This window comes from Globicephala melas, chromosome 16, assembly GCF_963455315.2.
Source record: "Globicephala melas chromosome 16, mGloMel1.2, whole genome shotgun sequence".
Taxonomy (NCBI): domain Eukaryota; kingdom Metazoa; phylum Chordata; class Mammalia; order Artiodactyla; family Delphinidae; genus Globicephala; species Globicephala melas.
In genome coordinates, this window is record NC_083329.1 from 16410464 (window position 1) to 16433988 (window position 23525).

At 48.3% G+C, this 23525-nt stretch overlaps 1 protein-coding gene across 1 annotated transcript in view; it reads right to left on the reverse strand.

Moving 5' to 3' along the window:
• HABP2 (hyaluronan binding protein 2) overlaps nt 1-15286 on the reverse strand; it is a 35859-nt gene extending 20573 nt beyond the window's left edge. Inside the window, exons 1-2 of the mRNA XM_030842433.2 lie at nt 15218-15286; nt 2700-2736 (exon numbers count right to left, since the gene is read on the reverse strand). Coding sequence (XP_030698293.1) covers nt 2700-2736; nt 15218-15286 — 106 coding nt within the window. The remainder of the gene's footprint in view (nt 1-2699; nt 2737-15217) is intronic.
• Nucleotides 15287-23525: the final 8239 nt, after the last annotated feature.

Genomic DNA, 23525 nt, shown 5'->3' on the forward strand with positions numbered 1-23525 from the left:
TGATGCTTCCATTCTGGCTGACAGGGCAAGCCCAGCAGAGACCCTTGCTGGCAGGCGTCAGGACAGCTGATGGATGGGCTCAGCCTGTGTTGCTGGGCAGAATCTAGCTGGCTTTGAAGAGGCATTTCTGCAGGCCTGTGGGCTGTCATGTCACCTGCTTTGGGGAGATGGGCAGAGTCTGTGTTGTTTGATGGTCACCTCCTCTGCCACCCGTTGGGGACTGTGGCCCAGGCCCATCTGCTCCAGCCAGGCCCTCACCATGTACTGTCTCCAGCAAGACCAACTCCAGTAGCAGCTTGCCCGTGGACTTGAGCACAGCATTTCCCTGGCCACACTGTTGTCAAAGCCGGCGGGGAATCTGACAAATTCCATCAAAGTACAACCCTCAGGTGAAATTAAATCAGACGCGAACAGGGCTGTTTTTAGAACCTAACCTGCTCTTTGCAGAAAGACCCAGCCACTACATCTCACCCTGTTCCACAGCCAGAGGCTGACAGAACACCTCGAGATGGACTCGGGGGCATGCATGTGGCCTGTCCCAGGATCCCTTCATCTACTTAACCGAACTATCAGAAGCCCTTGGCAGGGTTCTTATAAAGCCCAGAATCTCAGTATGTTAAATCCCACATTTTCTACTCCTTACTAAGTGGCTTTTCAGCCTGTGCTCGAATACCGCCAGTGATGGAGAACTCACTACCACTCAAGAGCCCAAAAGCCCATTCAGATTTTTTGACAACTATGATGATGAGGAAGTTCTTCCTGTTTGCAGATCAAATCTGACCCTAAATTTTCCAATCTATTTGATTAAAGCTGAAGGCCTTATGGACACAAAGAATGTATCCACTCCCTTTTCTGTGAGGTCTGTTCAGTAGGGCCACTGCATACATTTGTTCGTGTTGTTCACTGCACAATCCAGGGTGTCATAAACTCATAGTCATTGTAGATGTCTTTTGCAACTTTCTGGCAGGTGGCAGTAAAGTTTCTTGAGGTAAATACTCCTGTTAACTCCCACAAAGCCCACCTGGTGGACTACGGGTGGGGCTGCTTTTCTTTTTTTTTTTTTTTTTTTTTGCGGTACGCGGGCCTCTCATTGTTGTGGCCTCTCCCGTTGTGGAGCACAGGCTCCGGACACGCAGGCTCAGCGGCCATGGCTCACGGGCCCAGCCGCTCTGCGGCATGTGGGATCTTCCCAGACCGGGGCACGAACCCGTGACCCCTGCATCGGCAGGCGGACTCTCAACCACTGCGCCACCAGGGAAGCCCGGGGCTGCTTTTCAAACACTTGAAGAGGGTGAGGTCCCTTGAGTGTTAGATGTCCTGTTTCTTCCTCTGTGCAAGCCCACAGTTCCGAAGCTCTGTCTCGTGGGCACCCAGACCAAAGCAGCCCCTTCAGTGGTGCCTGAGAAGTTCGCGCTGAAGGCTGGGGAGGGGGCATCTCTTCCCATCTCTTGGCCTTGGACCCACCCTGGATTCCAAGTGTGCTGCTGGTCTGGCCAGCTGGGGGAGCCCCCTGAAATATGATTCTTCCAAGCAATTGAATTATATGTTGTTGAATTCAACACTCTCCTTTGCTTTGGGGAAAGACACAGATCCTTTCCCAGTCCCCACACCACGCTCATGTACATTTCTATCCAATTCCACAAACATTCCCTGAGCGTGCAGGGCAGGACAAGTTCCAAGCATCGCTTGCCTTGAGCCGGCACAAATCTGTCTGCCCATCCAGGGCTTTCCTGCCAGAGAATATTGACTGTCAAGCTGAATTTGACCCAGTTATCACCTTCTTTGCTCCGAAGAGACCCTTGATCTAATGTTTAGACGCGACTGTGATCTCCATGTGCCTGGCTCTTGTCCTCTGTGGGTGACCAACGCAGGTCGTTACCAGTGGGGGATGTGTCCTCTGCCCCAGTGAAATAATCAGTGGAATTTTCTCCCTTGGGCCTCAGAGCAGCAGAGGGAGACTCAGACCCAGAGACAGAGACCGAGAGATGGACGATGTGGCAGGAAGGAGCAGCTCTGCTCAGCCCAGGCCCGTCTGAGGGCACCAGGCAGAGGAAGCGGGGCAGGTGAGAGGTGGCAGGTGTGTCTGTGAGAGAAGAGGCTGTGTGAAAGAACATTGAGGAGACACACCGGGTGGAGGGGCAACCCAGTGGGGGTGCTGGTGAGAGGCCATCAGCAGCGGTGGGCCAGCCAGGGGCTGCCTGTACAGCACCACCCTCTCAGCACAGAGGGGCTGGCTCCCCACCGAAGTGGGTGGAGAGAGTGGGGTAGCACAGGGCTGGCCTTCCTGGAGCCATTGTTCAAGACACCCTCACTTTGCCTTGGCCTTTTGGTCTCATTTCAGACAATAATGGGCTGTGTGACCTCGGGCAGGTTGCTTCCCCTCTCTGGGCCGCAGTATCCTTCTGCATAAAATGAAGGGGTTTAATGGCTTCAGCAATTCTTCCCTTGGGGTCATGAGACTGGACATCAGGGATGTCCACAGGCAACTCAAAATTGTGTAAAGCACTGTGTGTGTGTGTGTGTGGACACACAAATACCCAGGAATGCATTTCTCTGGGAAGATCCTCAAAGCGGTCTGTGACACTTCTGAACCATTGGAACCCTGAGGTCACATCCACACTCGCATGTACGGGCCCCCTTTTCTCCATCCCAGAACCAGCCTGTGGGGTTGGAAGCCCCAAGGGGGTCCGCACACTCACCTGGGTCCGGGTCGGTGAGTAAAGACAGGAGGGAGAACTGAAAAACAAAATGACACAGAGCAGAGCAAGGTTGAGTCCTCTGAGCAGGCTGGGTGCTTTCCTGAGCTCCTGCGAGCTGAAAGGAGCCTTCTCGGAGTCACAGCTGGGGCACAGGAGCACGGGGTACTTCCTGATGGCTGGAGCGGTGGTGTCGTGGATTGGAGAGAGAGGGGCTGGGGCCTATTTGACGATGCTCCCCGCTCTTCCTGTGCTGGCTGAGTGCTCCAAAGCGCCACTCTTTCTCCCCAGGGGGGATGTGTAGTGCTTGCTCTTACCTGTTCCATGCTGGAACCTGGCCGCCCAGGTGCTGACCATCTTGTCAGGTACAGTGATCAGCATGTGCATCTCCTCTGGCCGACTATACATTGCTGCATTTAACTCTTCTAACAACCCTATGAAGAGGCTTTATCAGCCTGTTCACAGGTGAGAAAACTGAGGCTCAGAGGTCACACAGCCGTGAGAGGATTCGGATTCACGCCCAAGTCTAGCGATTGTCTCAGGTGACAGTTCCTTAAGGTTGGAGATGGACAGATGCTTAAACTCTCCAATTACTTCCCACTGTTCTTGGAATAAAGTACAAACACCAACTATGACCTGTAAACCTCCTCCCATACCCCTCTCTCCTGCCGCTCTTTACTAACCTCCAGCCACACCTAGGTTCAAAATGACACTAGCCCAGCTCTTTCCACCTCAGGCCGTTTGCAATTGCTGTTCCCTCTGCCTAGAAAGCTCTCCACCCAACCCCTCCAATGACCATCACTGGGTCTCAGCTTAAATGTCACTTCCCTGACTCCCCTATCAGTATGACATGCCCCCATTGTTTTGTCTCTGCACCCATTCATTTCCTCCATGGTCCCCATTACAGCTTGTAGTTTTGTATGTTTATTTGCATGTTATCTGTCTCTCACATCAAACTCTGCCCTCACAAGAAAGTGGAGGCTCTTGTATGTTTCATCTCTGAGGTATTTACCCAATATTGAGCCGGTGCTGGGCACATGGCATGCCTCAAAAAGTTTTGCATAAAAAAGTAAATAATGATAGGAATAGTTTTTTTGGTGGTGGTGGTAGTGTTTTTTGTTTTTTTTACAATGCAGTACTTACCAGAAAAAGAAAGTTTTACCTATTTAATAGCTGGAATATTTTCTTTCACTTACATCAGATGTCAGCAAACAAAGGTCCTTGAGCCGAACCTGGCAGTTGTGTTTTTGCCAATAAAGTTTTATTGGAACATGGCCACGCCCACCTGCTTACACATTGCCTGTGTCTGCCTTTGTGCTGCAACTGCAGGGCGTTTGTTGACACAGAGAGTATAATCCCAAATATCTCCTATCGGGTACTTTACAGACCAAGTTTGCTGACCTCTGACTTGGAAAACAAGAGTTCTAGCTCCTGACAGGGTTCCCTTTGGGTGGGTCTCGGTGACCAGGAAGCGGCCGTCAGTGTGATGTATCTTCCTCATACCCAGTCTAGGCAGTTTGGTATATTTGGTTCCTCTACCCGCAGCAGAAGTTTTAATTTTCTGTTTTACTGTAGCCTCCTCAGTCATTTTTGGGTAAAATGGTAAAAAGAAAGAAAGCATCCCGACGTGATGTACGCACAATAGGGCACAACATCCACGTGTAGCATTCTGGACAAAAATGCTTATCCTAAATCTACTCACGAGGAACGTGAGAGGCCCAAGTTGTGGGCTTTCAACAAAATAACCAGCCTCGGCTCTGCAAGATCGTCAGTGTCATAAAAGGCAAAAAAGATGGGAAGACTGTTCCTTATTAAATGAGGCTAGAGACACCTGACGACTAAATGCAGCGTGGGTCCTTGATTGGATCCTAGATTTAAAAAAAAGAAAAGAAAAGAAAAGCCCTAAAGGATATTATTGGGACAATTGGGAAATCTGAATATAGATGTATGTCAGTATTATTTCGTTAGTGTTGAATTTCTTGAGAGTGATAATGGTAGTGTGGTTTTGTAGGAACACGTCCTTATTCTTAGAAGACGCTGAAGTAGGGAGGGAGATGTCTGCAATTTAGGTGCAAATGATTCAGCAAACCAACCAACCAAACAAACAAACAAAACAAATGTATATATCGGGTTGGCCAAAAAGTTCGTTTGGGTTTTTCCCCAATGCATAAGAGATCATGGCAGAAAGCAACTATGGCAAAGGGTCTGTGTTGCACCCATCTGGGTGAATGATAATCAGTGAATTATTCTTTCCAGTTTTCTGGAGGTTTGACAAATTACAGAATAAAAAGTTGTGGGGGAGAAAGTCATGCAAAGAAAGGGAGAGGGGGCTTCCCTGGTGGCTCAGTGGTTGAGAGTTCACCTGCTGATGCAGGGGACACGGGTTCGTGCCCCAGTCCGGGAAGATCCCACGTGCCGCGGAGCGGCTGGGCCCGTGAGCCATGGCCACTGAGCCTGCGCGTCCGGAGCCTGTGCTCCGCAACGGGAGAGGCCACAGCAGTGAGAGGCCCGCGTACCGCAAAAAAAAAAAAAAGAAAAAAAAAAAAAGAAAGGGATAGAAGCCATCTGTTGTCTGGACAGTGACTATTTAAATGCATCACTATTGCCCTGCCCTGTTTCTGCAGGAAATAGACAAGGGGTGGGGATTTTGTTTGGTGGGGGTTGGTAGTGGCAGGCGGAGTTGGCAGAAGGGCAGGTTCAGATCTCAGGGTGTTTCTGGGGCTGGGGTGCTTGAACAGGGAGCAGCTGACGTTGACACCTCTGGGCATGAGTGGCAGGCAGGTGACAGAGAAGAAGCATGAGGGGACCCTGAGGACAAATGTTACACCTCCTTCAGTCTCTCCCTCGTCACAGCCAGTCCTGGTCCTTTGCCTGCCTCATCCTCCCTCCATAAAGCTTGTGTGGACGTCAGGGCCCGTCACTCTCTACCTGTCTTCATCCAGCCCTTCAGGACCTGAGCCAGGGCGAGACCCCCAAATCTTAGCTGGAAACAGGAGCTTGAGGGAGAGTCAGGTGCTGCGCTGCCCACAGCCAGCAGGTGGCAGACGTGCCCTGCCCAGGAGTTGGAGCTGGAGCTGGGGCTCAGACGGAAAGCAAACAGAAAGAAAACAGGACCTGCCTGGCCTGGGGGCACCTTCAGATCCCACAGGCTCTCAGGGGGTCTGAAGCAGCTGCCGCCCAGCTGTGCAGCCTGGGCTGCATGTCAGGGTGTCCCAGGGGTCGGAAGCAGATCCACTCATTTTGTGGATCACTGGATCCACCCTCAGAAAGAGGCTGTGGTGAAATGTGGACACCGGCAGCCCAAACACCAGGCTGGATATTGGGGGACCAAACCGGAAAGGCTAGGACAATAGCCAGTGATTTATGCCGTATATCTGGATCCTGAAACTAACCTGGATGATGGCGGGGGGCTGAGGGGGATGGATAGAAACAGTATCTGCCTCCTTTCATCCTATTATTCCATTCCAGTTTTCAAAAGAGACAGGGAAGTAAGAACTCCTATGCCTGGGACTTGCAAATCTAAATAGGAAGGTCATTGATGCAAAAGAAGTAGGAAGAGGCGCAGGAAGGGACAGCTGTGATCTCAGCTCGCATTTATTAGGACCCGACAGTTGCCAAGGACTGTGCTAAATGATTTATGTGCGTTTTGTCTCTTTTATTGCACAGAATCCTTGATAATTGAAGTACTATAATTATGCCCATTTTAGAGGTGAGAAGACACATTTGCAGAGATTAAATTGCCCAAAATAACTCAGCTAGTAAATGATAGAGCCAGGCCAGAAAAGAGCCAGTCTAACACCAGAGCCATTGCTGTGAGGGATGAGGGACCCACAGCCTGCAAACATGGTGTTGAAAAGATGGAGAAGGAAGTGGGAGAGCTACTTAATGCTAAGAGAAGCAGGACATTGAGCCCGGTGAAGAGATTGGGTCCTTATTCTTGGAAACCTTTGGGAAAATCTTGTCCAGAGTTGCCCAGGCCTGGGAAGACACAGAGAGGGCCACAAGGTCCCATGGACATCTGGGGAAGGGACAAAGTCATCTGCAGCCTCAGCCAGTCCACTGTGACAAACACATCTCAGCAAACATCTTCACCCAGATCAGAAGGCACACGAGCCACTGCCTGTTTCGTCTACCACATTTATTCCCAGTCTCACCAGGGATGAGGGGTCACAGCTGCCTCGGCTCCTCTTAGAGGGCTGGGAATAGCAGCTTCTTGCACATGGAAAGGTAGCTGCTTTGCAATAGATTCAGAGAGACCTCTCTAGATGCAATTGCTGGTCCATCTACAATCGGGCTTCCACAGTGGACCCGTGGCTCAGGACTTTGGCCTTCCCCAGTTAGAAGCAAATTATTAGCAATGTTCATATCCCACCCCCCAGCCCAGTCACCAGGGAGCGTGTCTCACGATCTGGTGTCTTCTAGGCTCAAGGTGGTTGGTGGGCAAGGCAGGGAGGGGCAGAGAGAAGGATCCTGCTTCGGAGTCTTCCTGATTTACAGTGTAATCTCCTCGAGGGTGGAGGGAGTTGAGGTCTAATCTCTTCTGTCCTATCTGTATTCTAGTAATTATTTCAACTCAGGTTCTTCCTCCACCTTTCACAATTCTAGACCTTCTTGAAAACAAAACAAAAAGGCAGAGGCTAAAATCTGCCTTGATGGGTTCCAGGAATTAACTGATAGGAAATATTCTCAGAGGACTGGGAAGCAGTAGAGGGGAGAAGTGGGGCTAGACCTGACCTTTGGGGCTAGAAGCTTGACTTAGAATGAACCAATAGCAGAAAAATCTTTCACCTGGTAAGTAAGACATTGGGACTCAAATTCCAGCCATCTCTTTCTCTGCAGTTATTCTGCCATGACCGGGTGGTAGACCAGATGTCACTGCACACCAGGAAAAGATTTGCATTGCTCCTAAAGGTAGCTGGGGAGGAGAGAACTCTGCACTGTGGCCAGGTGAGGGTGAGGCTGCTGGGCTGGAAGGCAAGCCAGGGACAGGACTGCGCAGCTCAGCAGAGCCAGTCCCCACTGCTGGACACAGCTCAAGGTTAGGGTGAGAGGCGGAGGTGACAGAGGACAGGGGTTGCCAGTATCCCAGGCACCATCCCAACTGCTGCCTCACAACAACCTCCCACTCTGGCCCCTCCTGCAAAAAGCTATGTCATGAGATGTGCAAAGCCTCAGTCATTTTTTTTAATTGTAAAATATATACGACATGATATTTTTCATTTTAACCATTTTTAAGTATACCATTCAGTGGCATTAATTACATTCACAATGTTACGTAACCATTACCACTGTCTATAGCCAAAACTTTTTCATCATCCCCAACATAAACTCTGTACCTATTAAACAACGACTCTCTTCCTTCCTCTTCCAAGCCCGTAGTAAGCTCTATTCCACTTTGTCTCTATGACTTTGCCTGTTCTAGGTGCCTCCTATAAGTGGAGTCATACATTATGTGTCCTTCTGTGACTGGCTTTATTTCACTATGAATAATGTTTTCAAGGTTTGTCCACGTTGTAGCATATCTCAAAAATGTGTTCCTTTTTATGGCTAAATAGTATTCCATTATATATCACAATTTGTTTATCCATTCATCTGTTGGTGGATACTTGGGTTGTTTCTATCTTTTGGCTATATGAATAAGACTGCTGTGAACATTGATGTACAGATATCTGTTTGATCCCCTGGTTTCCATTCTTTTGGGCCAGTACCAGAAGTAGAATTGCTGGGTCATATGGTAATACTGCGTTTAACTTTTTTTTTTTTTTTTTTGCGGTATGCGGGCCTCTCCCTGCTGTGGCCTCTCCCGTTGCGGAGCGCAGGCTCAGCGGCCATGGCTCACGGGCCCAGCCGCTCCGCGGCATGTGGGATCTTCCCGGACCGGGGCACGAACTCGTGTCCCCTGCATCGGCAGGGGGACTCTCAACCACTGCGCCACCAGGGAAGCCCGCGTTTAACTTTTTAAGAAACCGCTATACTGTTTCCGCAGTGGCTACACCATTTTACATTCCCACCAGCAATAAATGAGGGTTCTGATTTTTCCACATCCTCACCAATACTTGTTATTTTCCTTTTTTTTTTTTTTTTTTTTTTTTTTTTTGCGGTACACGGGCCTCTCACTGTTGTGGCCTCTCCCATTGCGGAGCACAGGCTCCGGACGCGCAGGCTCAGGCGGCCATGGCTCACGGGCCCAGCCGCTCCGCGGCATGTGGGATCCTCCCGGACCGGGACACGAACCCGTGTCCCCTGCATCGGCAGGCGGACTCTCAACCACTGCGCCACCGGGGAAGCCCTCCATTTTTAAAAGGTTCTAGGCATCCTAGCAGGTATGAGGCGGTGCCACTCAGTCCTTTGTAGTCACAAGGAATCTCATCCTTGCTTTAGCGCACAAGCTGTGCGACGCTGTCCCAGGATCGGCAGCTTCCCTGTGGCTTTGCTTTAATCTGAAGCTCAGGGTGAGGAGGAACGGCTCTAACGGGAAAATTCAGAGGTCAAAGGAGAGGCACCAGCCAGTGGTCCCTGTGGGTGGTTTCCTTCTCGAGGGCCTGGATGAAGCTGTTCACAGGACCGCAGCGATGAGCCAGGAGGCACTGTGGAGAGGAGCTGGCCTCGACCCTTTATGTGCAAAGGAGGAAGCTCAGGCCCAGCAGGGTGACGTGGCTCCTGTAAGGACGTGAGTGGATTGGGCCAGGGAGGAATTCAAGGCCGGGTCGCCTCCCTGTGAGGCTGATCACCTGTGCCTGGCTCAGAGCCACCTGTGCAGACCTCTGCCCAGTTAACTGGAGACTGGACTGCAGCTTCATGCGGCGAGCAGGGCCGGGGCAGGGCAGAGAGGAGAGTCCCGTTTGTAGACCCTGGGAATTTCCATTTTTATCTGGGGAGCGTTTGATAAGAATTCAGATCCCTGGGCCCCACTTGCAGGTTGTGCTCCCATGGGCCTGGAGTGGGCCCCGAACATGCATCTTCAATCAGCCCCCAGCTCACTCTGCCGTTGGCCACACTTCAATTCTACCTCTCTTGGGCCTGAAGCTCCTGGCCTAGGAGACAGGTGAGTCTATCTTTGCTCCCGTGCAAATTGTTGAATCTCTTTGTGCCTCGTTTCCCCAGTGATAAAATAAAGAATTCCCTTACCCAACCTGACGTTTGATTCAGGGGGATTTGTCTGCTCAGGGAGAGCACAGCATTTGCAGTGGGTTACTCTTCAGGTAAGCACTTAGTGAGAAGTATTCGTACGGATGGCTCATCCCGGACTTGTGGGGAGGGGGCTGAAGGATTGGTGGTGAGACCATCCAGGATAAGGAGACTGGATAAAAACAAACACTCATTTCTGGATGTGATCATGCACTTCAAAACCCTTTGAAAAGGCAGGTGTACAAAAAAAGAAACAGAAGGGCCTGTGGGGGTGGAGTCTGAGGCCCACCACATGGGCACAAGCCCCATATTCACCTCCTTGGCCAGTCGGTTCTCAGGAAAGTAACTTCCCCATTGATGGGAACCAACTCCACCCCTGAAGCTGTCTTTACTTCTGTGCTTTCTCTGTTGTGGGACATGAACCGCTGCTGGTACCCAAGCTGATTTGGGTGGTGCCTGGCCAGGGAGAGTCATCACATCAAAACACAGCGTGACAGAGTCATTCCCTTCTCAGTTTTACTGTCATCTCTTCCAATCCCATCACAAAGACAGACTGGGGTGGCCCTGGTAAGTCCCTCCCCTCTACCTCTTGCTCCTAACAAGGAGAAAGCAGGCGTCAGCTCTGCGTTTTAGCGTGACAGCTGCAGCCGGTTAGAATTCAATGGCATTGTTTCATCTTCTTTGATTTTCCCATTTATAGTAGTGATGGTTTCCTTTAAAAATATATCTATCGAGGTAGACAAAAAATGAGTCTGTTCAACAAAAGTATTAAGAAACTAGTCTGGGCTTTGGCAAAATTTCTGAAGATGGATTCATTCATGACTAAAGTTTTGAAAGCACTGAGCTAGTGGGTTTCCATCTAGCAAGACTTGATCCTTCTGGTGTTGGAAAGAAAAGCTCCGGGGATTGTTGAAGGAGCCTCCAGATGGGAGTGGCTTTTCCTCCTGCCTGAAACTGGAGTCTGAGGCCACTGTCCCCCTGGACACCTTCCATTCCACATTGAGAGTCCCAGTCGTTTCGGGGTAGAGCCCGGCATGGCAACCTCTAACACAGTGGTTATGAGCATGGAACTGGCATCAGGCAGACCTGGGTTTGAATCCCAGCTCTGTAACCTCGCGGGCGGGCCATTTGCACAGATTACTTAATTTCTGTAAAGCTTAGTTTCTTATCTGTAAAATGAGGATAACAGTGGTCCTTAACTCATAGGGCTGTTGGGAAGCTTTAATGAGATAATAAGCATACAATACCTGACATATGGTAAAAATTTGATAAACTTAATAAATACTTGCTGCTATGATTATGATTAGCCACTGTTGTCAATGAGTTTGAATTTTTTTTTTTCAAATTATTAAGTGATTGAGGGGAGCTCACTCAGCACAAACTCTTCCTCGAATTTGTTCATCAGGTCACAAGCACGTCACACCAACCCCCTCCCCTCATTTTTCCTGGGATCTTTGCCAAGTCCTAAGCCAGGAAACCTTGTTATATTAATTATGAAGAAAAAGCATGTTTTATTTAAAATCCCGGCTGCCGAATATTCTGCCATGCTGTTTCTCTGTGACAGCAGAATTGCTTTTGCATTTAGGAAACTCTAATGAATTGAAAATATAAATATATCTGTGCCTACATACACATGCGATTTCCTGCGACCTGATTTCCCTAAATACCAGTGTACACCGCCAAAGCTAATGAGATGGACTTGTGCTTAGGACCAGGTTTCTTAAAAATCTATAAGAACATGCAGTGCAATTCAGTCCCTCTCTTTTCCAGAAGACTCTGAATGGGTTACAGCAAGAGGAAGTGATGTCTCCTAGGCCTGAAAGAGACTCTGACATTCCAAAGCATCGACACTTTGAAAAAGGTGGTTCGTGTTATCCCATCCATGGCCTTGTTTGGTCCTGGGGGCCAGGTAGATGTGGATGCTTGAATTAATCAGACACTGAGCCCTGTTACCTGACCATCCAAAATTGGCTCTAATCCCTCAGCCTCCACAGGGTTGCTAAACAATAGCCGGACAAGCAGGCTCTCTCTCCATTTCTTTCTCTTTCTGCCTCTCTCTTTCCAAGGTAGAATGAGGTAGATAGTGTACACCTGTCAAGCAGAGAGGGTGTCAGAAAGAGAGGGTGCTGGGGCCTGCGGGATCTGGGAGGCTTCAGCTTCTAATATAAGCTTCTAATTCAGCTTCTAATAAGCAATAGTTCCTTCTCCCCTTTGTGCCATGCAAGAATGGGAGCCTGTGTCACTAGAATGCCTGATTTTCAAGAAAAGCTGGGGATCTGTATTGTTATGTGAAATGTTCTGATTCTCAGATGTCACCAGGCAATTGAAAGGAAATGAAAATACTCTTCAGGCTGAACTCCTACCCACCAAATAAAACTCGGGCTGTGAGCAGGATGTACCCCAAGCTGCCAATTTGCCACCTCTGGTCTGTGCAGACATTTTGGTGACTCTCTATCTAGGAGGATTCTGGAGTTCTAGAGTTCCTGGACTCTAAACTCTAGGGTTTAAAAAGCTTAGAAATGGGAGCAAACATGCATTTTAATTGTAAGGCCGCTGTTGCGCATGGGCTGAAATGAGCAGGGCGGGCCCGACAAGCTTGTCCTCTGGCTTATGACCCTAGAAGAGGTCAAACTACATTATGGCTGAGGCCAGTGGCACCTCAAATCACCCTAAGAACCACAGCAAGAAGAGATATCCAAGCCCTGCGGACGGGGCACATACAGTTGAGCGGGCCTCCTGTGATGGACAAGGAATTGGACGGAGCTGGGTCTTTGTCCTGGCTGGGAAGTTAGTTCAACGTCTTTGGGCTTGTTTCTCCTTCAAAAAATGGGAATAACAATACAAGACTGTGCTGGGGACAGGTGTTCAAAACTGACAGGTAAGGAAAACAAATCTAGACCAGACCAGGAAGGCACTAAGAGGATTCCCTGGAATCCATGACAACTATATTTGACTGCACTTTTTTGGATCGTGGATATCTGAATGAAAGCCTAAGTTAAAGACGAGCCTACAGAGAAGTCTTCATAACTTTTGTTGCATGATCTGAGCTCATGGGAGGGTCTCCAGGCACCTTTCCAATGGGCAGCAATCAGAGACCCTTTGCTTTAAAGTTTCAGAGGCACATGGAATCTGTTACACTCCAGCCAGGAAAGAGGCCCCTGGTCTAAGAGCCTCCCATCCCTACAGGAAGGACAATGCCCTGAAGCTATATGGACCAAAGAAGTCTCATCCTTAGCCAGGGCCCCAGGCAAGAGACCTTATCCAGACAGATGGACGCCAGCCATAGTCTAGGACTCAGCTCCGCCACCTCCCAGCTCTGTGACCTGAGGACACATTACCCAGCTCCTGATCTGTAAACTGAGATCAGTAACAGTACCTATTTCTTAGGGTCCTTCTGGAGGACCCAAAGACCAAGACGTCAAAAGCACAGAGCCTGGCACACAGGAGTTTTCATCAAATGGTAGCAGTTGGTTATTATTTTTAGCTACATGGGGCAGGAGAGGCCACCCTGTCCATTGGGCTATGTGGCCCCTTCCTTCCTGGTGTTGCCTCAAACTCTCTAGACATCTGAGTGAACTGGCCACTTTCCCCTGGATGTCTGTGTACTGGCCTATGGGACACAAGCTGCCCTCCCGACCACCTGTCTGGCACACATCTGGAGTAAGAAAACATTCCAAAGCCCTGAATCCCCTCTTTGGAATTGACTAATCTCATTGCCTAAAGGCTATCTCTCGTATTTTCTCTTTTATCCATTATTGACTTATATTTTCATCCCTAACCCTAAAATTTCACTGGGGCTTGCAAAAAAGGGATTTGGGGCGAGCATTACCTTTTGGTGAATTTCAAACAGACTGCATCCACTCTCTTCCTTGCCTGCAAACTTTAGGATCTAATTCTTTCTGACTGGTACTTTCTCAGGGTCCCTTGTGAACCTCTGATCGTTTCCATCGCTTTTCTCTAGACTTGCGGTATTTCTGCAGGATCTTGGCCCCAGACATCCAACACCAATCAGTGATGTAGGGGGTTTGATAACAACCGGTCATTGTAGCCACACACCACACACACACACACACACACACACACGTCATCTCTGGAAAAGAAAACTCTTCCAGAGGTGAGTCATCGGCAGCTTAATATGGAACTAAGGTAGATGTCTGAGTACCGTTGACCAAAAGGGGAGGAGAAGCTGTTGTTTTTAAAGCGTGCTAATCAGAAAACCTGGAATTTAATCTGCTGCCTGCAGGAAAATCTCTATGGAGTGAAATGGAAAATAAGATACAAAGGTATTTAATGAGATAAATAGGTTATGACTGTTATTTCAGTTCTCACCCCTTTCTTGTTCTCTATTCAAACCCCCTCCACTCCAACAAAGGGGCGCATTCTCTGATTTTTATAGAGAACTCGTATTCACTTTGGAAATCTCAAAGGAAAAGAGCTAACATTTATTGAAAGCCACATACATTGCCCCATTTAATCGGTCTCGACCCTTCCCAAATCTGGGGGAGATTATCACTAGGTTTGCAGTAGAGGAAGCTGAGGCTCACAGAGATGATGTCGCTTGTTACTTGTTCCACAGCTAGAAGGCGGCAAAGCTGAGATTCAAACCCTGGCTCCCAAGCCCACACTCACGCCTCCAACCCAACCAAGAGGCGCGAGGTCTGGTGAAGGCCCTTCTCTCACATGTCCGCAGAGACCCAGCTAACACTCTTGGACCACTTCAGCACACAGCAGGAGGCGACACCTCCACAACTCACCTGCTCCCGGATGTCTTGAGTCCCCCACGTGAGAACCCCTGATGTCCCTTTCCTTCCATTCTCACCATGACCTTCCTGGGGCCCCTGCTCCTCTCTGACCCATTCACTACGGCCACGGTTACAGGGTGATGGGAGAAAAAGTGCTGCCCACAAAGCTTCTCTCCAAATCTAATCCATCTAAGTGAACCTGTTGCCAGCAGGATTCTCCTCTAGAGCCAAAGCACAGGGCTGCTTACCCTAGTGTCACCTGAAACAGCTGGAGAACATGGTAGGTGTGTTGGCATGCACAGAGAGAGAGCTTGTAGCTTTCGGCAGCTTCCCAGAGGGATCTCTGAGATCCACGCCAGATCACAACACACTGCCTTAGCAGAGTTTCTTGCTCTGATCTCCTTAGTTGGAAGGTGTTCGTGGAGACTCTGCTCCAAGAGGGCTCACGTCAATTGCATGGCTTCATGGAACTGGCCCCTTAACAGCAACCAACATGCCAGGCCTGCATGAGCCCTTGAAATCAGGACATATTCCACCTGGCGGCACCAGCCTTTCACGACTAAAGTTTCTCATCACTCCTGGCCCAGCTGGTTTGGTCCTCCTAATAACCTCAGAGTATCTCAACTACAGATATTTGAAAAGAACACTTACCCCGAAGGCTGTCTTTCCCGCCAGAAACATTAACAGCAGAACATGGAGATCAGACATTCTGGCAAACATCTTTGTAGTGTAAGAACTCTTGTTTTGCTCTAAAAACAATTTCTTTTGTTGTCTGTGCCTTGAGGGGGGAAAGTGTCAGTCTCCAAGGATTCAGGAACAAATGAAGAGGATGCAAATTATTAACTAGGCGTCAAATACTGTTTAATGTTTAATGTTTTGCAAACCAACTATCTTGATTAAACAAATGGTAACTTTGGGGCTGGGCTGAGCCATGGGGGTGGTTTGTTTTCTGGAGAGAAAGCAGCAAAATGCCCCTGGCTCCCGGGGTTGGGGGTGAGGGGGTAGCTGCTGAGTGTTCAGCGCAGAAGGCCCGATGGTTCCCTGGCATCCCAGCCACAGGGTGAGAGCCCTAATAGGGTGAAACTCCTGCCACAGGCCTCTGACATTGCCGATTTGAACAGAATGTTAATAGAGTTCGGATTCACCAAATCTCAAACAGAATTAAGGCATGGATGGGCTCCTAATAACATCACGCTTTACATTCATGAAAAATAAATTAAAGGAGGCAAAACTGCTATTGACAAACATTGATTCTGGGCCCTTTGAAGCATGGCCCATGGTTGCTTGTTGGCTTCAAAAGTTTTCTTTTAAATTTCATTACATAAGGTTTTAACTTTTTAATTAGTTTTTTTTTTTCTCCTTTCATTGGAGTCTTTCTTTGATCAAGAGCAGGAAGAAAACCCAGGGTGTTCCTATTCGGGGCCAATTGTTTCCTGCGTTCCTTTTATAGCTGCGCCGGTTACAGGTAGCAATGTATAGAGCAACAGTTACCTGTGAAGTGCGGGTGCTCGTGGGCACGACTGATCTCCTTCATAGGCACCACTGTGAGCTCCCGTCAACACCTCACTGCCCGCAGTAATCTACGCAAGGGCTCCAGGAATCCTCTCACCTGAGTCCTGAATCCAGGTTCCGAAACCCTGCTGCCGACTGAGGTGGGTGCTCCCCTGGGCCTCACCTCACCCATTTGCCGTCCCTACTCGGCACGTGTACCTGGACTCCTCAGTGGCTGCTTCCACCTTTGGAGGCCAGGTTGCTGGTCATGAAGGGCCCCAAAGGTACCAGCCCAGGAGAAGGCCAGAGTCAGTGCCCCAGCCACGAGATAGACAACCCTTGAAGGACAAACCAAGTCCTGCCACTTTACCTCCTAAATTACCCCCAATCTGTCCTTTGTTCTCCAATTTTTTTTTGTCTCCACCCTCATTTAGGCAGCCGTCAACTCACTCTTGGTCCACATCCATCTGATCCCTATAATACAGGCACACTTTTCTGGAAAAGTTCTTCTCTAACCTTCCTCTATTCTTCCCCTTATCCTTATTCCACCCTTACCTCTGTTCCTAACTCTAACCCGGATCACTCTTTAGCAAGTTCATTTAGATAGCCACCTAGTTAATCCATCTTTCGGATTTCAACCCAAACATTACTTCCTCAGAAGCCCTGCCTGAGTTTTTCCTTCATGGCACTCATCAGGGTTGTAACTGCATAGCTGTATAGCTCTTCCATTAGTATCTGTTTCCCCACTGCCCCCGATGGACCAAAAGCTCATGAGGTGGGCGCTCTGTTTGCTCACCATTGAATTCTTGGCAGGGATGCCTGGCACATGGCTGGCTCATGATAGGTGTTCAATAAATACATCGTGAATGAATGAGCAAAGGAATAACCACAGTCGCACAGTGATAGTTGGATACTTTGTAACCTGGGCGCCTTAGATAGCATAGCCAACTCAATGTGAAAAGGAAGACTGGGTACGGAAAGCTAAAGTATTTGTGCACTTGTAAACTCCCTTCAATTTATTCATGAACACTACATGAATATTGATTGATTATCCACGATGATCTGCTGTGAGCCTGGCATTGGCAACACCAGGATGGAGGAGGTGGACGTGAACTTTGCTCTTAAGGAACGTGCATTCTGGTCGAGGGGGAGTTAGGCGGACCATGAAAGAGTAAAGAAGTTAATTTTAGTTAGTGTTAAGTCTGAAAAAGAATGAAGCAAGGTGATGGAACAGAAATCCTTGTGAGCGGGAGGCTTCCGTAGACTAGGAGGTGGCGAAAGTGGGGACAGTGGCTAAGTGGGTCCTTGGTGGGGCACTGACACCATTGCTGGTTATCTGGTCATAGAGCAAGGGTCACAGAGACAGCGTGCACGAAGATGTTGCTATTTTCCAGATTCAAAGCTGGAGCCCTCGTAGCATCTGCTCAGGCTGTAAAAAGTGGAAATGGAAATTCCAGGCAGGTCAAATCACTGAATCAGCCATGTGACTTAGGCATCTCTTTTAGCTTCCAAAGCCTTGTGTGAACTAGTGACTGTCTAACTTTGTGGAGAGATTCCCAGAAAACAAACCAGAAGCTTTTCTTCCTGCGTGAACAGGAAGTGACCCAGTGAGTTTGTTGTTCTCCTTTAGAATCCGGATTCATTTCCCTGACGTGTAATCTTCCCTCTATGTCTAGCAAAAAGTGAACACTTGTGCTCTTTGTGTAGTAGCCACAGGTCTCTCACATATTGTCTTATGTCCCTAAAGTTTTATTATCATGACAATGTGCAATTGAATAAACGTCTGCACGTAGCCCGAAAAGAGAGAATTCTCTAAAAGATGCTTAATCCTTTTAATTTGGAAGGACAAAAGACTAGTTTATCATGTGATATGGTTTTATCTGGGGAGTTAGAACAAACCTACCTGGGATCTCTGTTTTTTAAATCCAAACACGGAGACTTCAGCCCTCACCCCAGCGGGGGTTTCAGATGTGATCAAGTCAATCTATTCTCTTGAGCTCTGGGAGACCTTTTCTCATGTGTAGGGTTACATGCTGCAGGAGAGAGACTCTGTCCTGCCTCAGGAGGCCTTGGGACTCAGGTTCTCTAGCAGGCTGATTCTTCCACCCTAAGGGAAGACTCTCTCACAATGTCCTTGCTGGAGACCCAGCCTTTGATGTACTGGGTCACATGACATCTGTTGGGCCTGGACCAACCTGCTTCATGTTTATTGCTTATAACATGTTACAGAAAAACTCGAATGAACTTTTTGGCCAACCCAATAACAACAGTCCTCTTCTTGCTAGGCCTTCCGTACGGGAAGGTAGCAGAGGGGAGGGCCTAGGAACAGCAGCCCAGACTCAGAACTGACCTGGGGTGAGCCCCGGCTCCACCACATCCCTGCTGTGGATAGCTGGCCAATCGTTTACTCTCTCTGAGTCTTGGTTTCCTTGTCTGCAAAATAGAGATGCTGTGGTTCCCACTTCATGGCGTTACCTCGAGGTGTATGTGAGAACATAAAGGCAAGGGGCTAAGTACAGCAGCTGGTGTGGAGCAGACTTTGCAAAACACACTGGCTTTGGTATCAGGGATGGTATTTCCTGAGCCCCAAACCCTCACAGATGAAAGGACCTGTGTTCAGTGAGTCTAATCTCCAATCCAGGAACGGAATGACCGCCTTCTTGGGGGGACCCTTGCCTCACTTGTTCTCTCTAGAACAGGGGTCAACAGACTTCTGAAAGTGCCAGGTAATAAAAATTTTAGTTTTTTTCTGGCCCTCCAGTGTATGTTGTGAGTCCTCAATCCTGCCATTTTAACACAAAAACAGCCACAGCTAATACATTGGGCACTCCATATCCATGCTTCTGCATCCGCAGATTCAACCAACCACGGATCAAAGCTATTTTTTGAAAAGTTCTAGAAAGTTCCAAAGAGCAAAACTTGAATCTGCTGCATGCTGGCAACTATTTACGTAGCATTTACAACTATTTATATAGCATTTACTTTGTATTAGATATTATAAGTAATCTAGAGATGATTTAGAGTACACAGGAGGATGTGGTGTAGGCTTTATGCAAATACGACACCATTTTATACAAGATACTTGACCATCCGTGGATCGTGGTATCTGCGGAGGGTCCTAGAACCAATACTCCCCAGACGCTGAGAGATGACAGTACTTATGCCAATGGCCTTGGCTATGTTCCAATAAAACCGTATTTGCAGAAAGAGGGCCATAGTTTGTGGATCACTACTCAAGGAGAGAGAGCTGCAGATGTAGCCAGAGCATCGTGCAACTTGAGGGGCCCTGGAAAACAATGGAGACACATTGGGGAACACGGGAGGAACCCCTGGGCTGATGATGTTGCTGCCCTCAGAGTGTTTACCCAAAAACTATGCCCTCCAAACCCCAGAATCATCAGAACTTCTTTGTGTGGTGGGGGGACTAAAGATCTTTCGTCATTCTTTCTACAAGGATTTATTGAGCACCTACTACGTGCCAGACGGTGCTGTTGGGAATACAGATGACAGACTAGGTGCCAGCCTCATGGAGTTACCTTCCCATGATGATCCTCACTCAGAGTCACATGGCTGGTCTTTGGCTAAATTGTTCAAGCCATCCCTAATCAGAGATGACAACATTGTAGGGACATGTCACTGCTCCTTCCCGTTGTTCCCAGAGACCTCTGCCTGAGCCATTCACTTCCAGGGGCACCCTCTTTTGGGGGGAAGGGGAGATGGCTTGCTAACTTGGCGTGGGGCAGTAACCTTTCCCCAGTCTACCTCACACACACCCCCCACCAACCCAGCATGGTTCAGTATGCTCAGATCCATGGTACCACACGCCCCAGTCTCTGACCTGGAAGATACTAGGGTGCCCCTCACCCCATGTTTGTGAAAAGAAACCAGCATTTATGGCGCAGCTTCTGTGTTCCAGGTGCTTTGACAATTCTGAGCTCATACAGTCTCTGCAACGACCCTGAAAGGTGATTTGGCTCATTTAACAGATAAAGAAACTCAGAGGCTCAGAGAGGTTAAGTAAATGGCCCAAGGTCACAGAGCTTGAGACAGAGCCAGGTTTGAAGCTCTTCCTACTCTACTGCACGGACTCGAGAGCCTTGGGGTGGTGGTTTTGCCCTTTACCCCAAGCCACCTAAGAACTTATTGAAGGAAACAACTTGCCTAAAAGCAAAGATTGCCCATTGCCGGACCAATTTCCCTGTTCTCGTCTTCCTTACTATCACTTATTCTTAGGGGTGGCAATGTGCCCAGTGTTTACAGAAATCGTGTCCTCCAGCAACAGCAGCCACTTGTTTTAGGCTGGGTTTCCTGGGAAACAGAGATGCTGAGATTTGTGGGCGGGAAGTTTGTTGGGTAGTACTCTCAGGACCAACACCCATCAGGGAGGGAGGGAAGGAAGGCAGTCACAACAGACGCCCATTTCACGGAATGTTCTGGAGCCGGGATGGCCTTCAGTGTTGTCCTGCCATGAGACAAGGGGGGCTGGGACTTTGTACTGGGACCATCTCGTCACTGGTTAGGGACTCTGCCTGTGAAAGAGGTGTGAGTTTGGGCAAGGCAACCCTGGTTAAGACGAACGCTCAGAGAGGAACGCAGCTGAGAGCCCCTAACAGCCGACACCTGGCCACTGAGAAGAAGAGGGCTTCATTTGTGAAGAGGGGATCTGGTGGCACACCCCAGAGCATCCCCTCCAACTGTTAACTGGGAATTTACCCCACATCCCTTAGTTCAAATATCCAATTCAGGAAACCTGAATGGCGTAGCAAGGTTTCGAATGAACATCCGTAGTCAATACTTGGTCTAATTGGAGATGGCTGGAGCCACAAACGTGGCCAGACTGCTCCAGGTCCATGGCGCAGACGGTGACAGATGTTTAGCTGAGGTAATCAATATCAAGGAGAAAATCAGAATGCTATTATGAGAATCATAAACTCGACATAGTTGTTAAGCAAGCCAAGCTACAAATTTATAGCTAAGCTCCCTGCTGGCCAGAGGAAATCGAAAACCCTGATCGTTTGGCATGATTTTCATAATATTTAAGTCAATTTTATAAGAAAAATAAAGATTTTTTTCCAATGACCAATTCCAGGTCAATTTTCGTCTTTTAAACACCTTATGATCTGATGAGCACAAGTTGGCGTTGAGTAAACAGGAGGGGGAACCTCGCGGACACACTGGTGATCCTGAATTCCACATGGGACCTCAGCATCATCCGTGAAGGGTCTCTGTCTCTCAGGCCGAGTCAGGAGTCTGGATGAACCTATGACATAGATTTGCTTCTTTTTCTCAGAAGCAGGTGTTGAGTCTCTAGCACATAGTAGATGCTCAAGAAATGCCATCTGGAGGATGGGAAGAATCAACAGCCTCTTCCAATCGTCTCCGTCTTAGAAAATGGCACCAGTATACACATGGCTTTTCAAGTTGGAAACCTGGAAATCATCATTTGACTCTTCCTCTCCTTCCCCAAACCCAAATTATCAGCGTGTTCCCACCTCCAGAATGCATCTCAGATCCTTCTAGCACCTTCCACCCTAGTCCAGGCCCACGTGATATCCTGCCTAATCTCTTGCAATAACTCCTTCACTGCTCTGCCTGTTTTCACTCCTGCCTGCTCTTAAATCCATTCTCCACCGTATGATAGCATTATTGTCGAAAAGCCTAATCTTATTATGTCATGCCCCAGCCTAAAACTCTCTGATACCTTCCTTTTGCACTTAGAATGAAATCTCAAATTCTAATGGAGATCCCGTTTGATCCGGTCTCATTGTGGGTTCTTCTCAGATATGCAGTATTCTCTGTAAGACCAGAGACCTCGTCTGTTGCGTTTACTGCCCTAACTTATCCCCTAGCCCAGGGCCTGGCATGGAGTGTCAGTATTTATTTGTTGGCTGAATGGATGAACAGATGCTTGGTTGGTTGGATAAATGGATGGATGAAGGGACAGTGGGCAGCCATGTTTGATCAGACGCCAGAAGCCTCTCTTCTGGCAAAGGGCTCAGCACGGACTCCAAATTCAGAGCTGTCTTGCCAAAGTGATCCCTGGTCTTCGGTCATTGGTAGCTCTGGCTCCTGTGATCTATGAAGTCTGGAAAAATATAAGAACCACTGATGCAAAACAACTGTGTAACCTCCAAACACAACGCAGCCCAATGTGAATTAAACACCTCAGGATCTTCACACGATAACTGATGTGACAAGTTGTGCTTCTTTCCTTTCCTTGGTCCTTCAGTGCAGCTTCAGTCTTCCCTCTTTCATTTTGAACTTCCTCTGTTCAGTGGTTGTCTACGGCAGAGAGTGTATTTTCCCCCCCCCAATCTCTCCCATTCCATCAGTTCTACAGAAACACAAGATCCCCCTTGGATCTCCAGTCTCACAAAGAGCTATCACCTGGGTTGTGTGAGGCTTCTTGTTCTAAGTGTGTGTTTGATTTATTAAACATTTTTGAATAAAATTCTACATACGTTTTACATGTTGGAAAGTTTCCCCTCCCTTCAATATAATAGAAAACCTGAAAGAGAGGAGGGATCTTGAGATTTAGGTGTCCCTTTCTGTCTAGACTTGTGGGTATTCTGAATAGAAGGTGCAGTGAAATTTTCAAAAGCCTTTTCTCTTTTGGGGAAGGCAGACCTCTGAGCATTTCTCTAAAATGTACATTTTCTAGACACTGCCTGACATTGACATCTTTCCTAAGCACATTTTCTTGCTGCCTCTGTGGTGCAGTGGCAAGAGCCAGGGTTGGAATCAGAAAGAGCCAGTGGCAAAGCTGTTTACTTGCTGTGTGAGCTCGGGCAAGTTGCTTAACCTCTCTGATCTTGTCTTAAATATGTGTTTTGTGTTAAATGAGAATATATATGTGAAAGTGCCTAGCACACAGCAGGCACTGGATTTGTGTTCATTTACCTTTCTCCCTTTTTCCATTCCATTTCTTCGTTTATTGGTAATTTATTATGGAAACTGTACATCCTTCTCCAAATTGACATGATAGTCAATGAAGCAAGTTTTTATAAAAGGAGCTAGACAGAATTGGAAACAACAACACACACACACACCTATGTGATTTGTCTTCCTGAATCATGCATTCTTTCATTCATTTTAGGAGACTCCATTGAGTGCCTGGCGCTATGGCAGCCTAAGATGCCTAAGAGACTTCTGTCTCCGTTGAGAAAAGACCAAGTAGGCCAATCTGCAGACATCTAGGAAAACAGGTCCTTGCGGAGGCCAATTCTGAGCCGTGGAGATTGGAGGAAAGCATACTAGAAAAATGATAGGTGCAAAGTGGGTTCCATTAGTCATTACAGGGTAGCTCTCAGCCAACACATACTTAATCACCCACTCGAACCTCAGGCCGCTCATAAAGCCAGTTGCCCTATGGGCGGCTCCTATCTGTCACCAACACATATTTCTTGTGTGTCCGGCACTGGGCTTGCTCTGTGGATGGAGGTTGGAGGACAGACCCCCATAGGCTCAC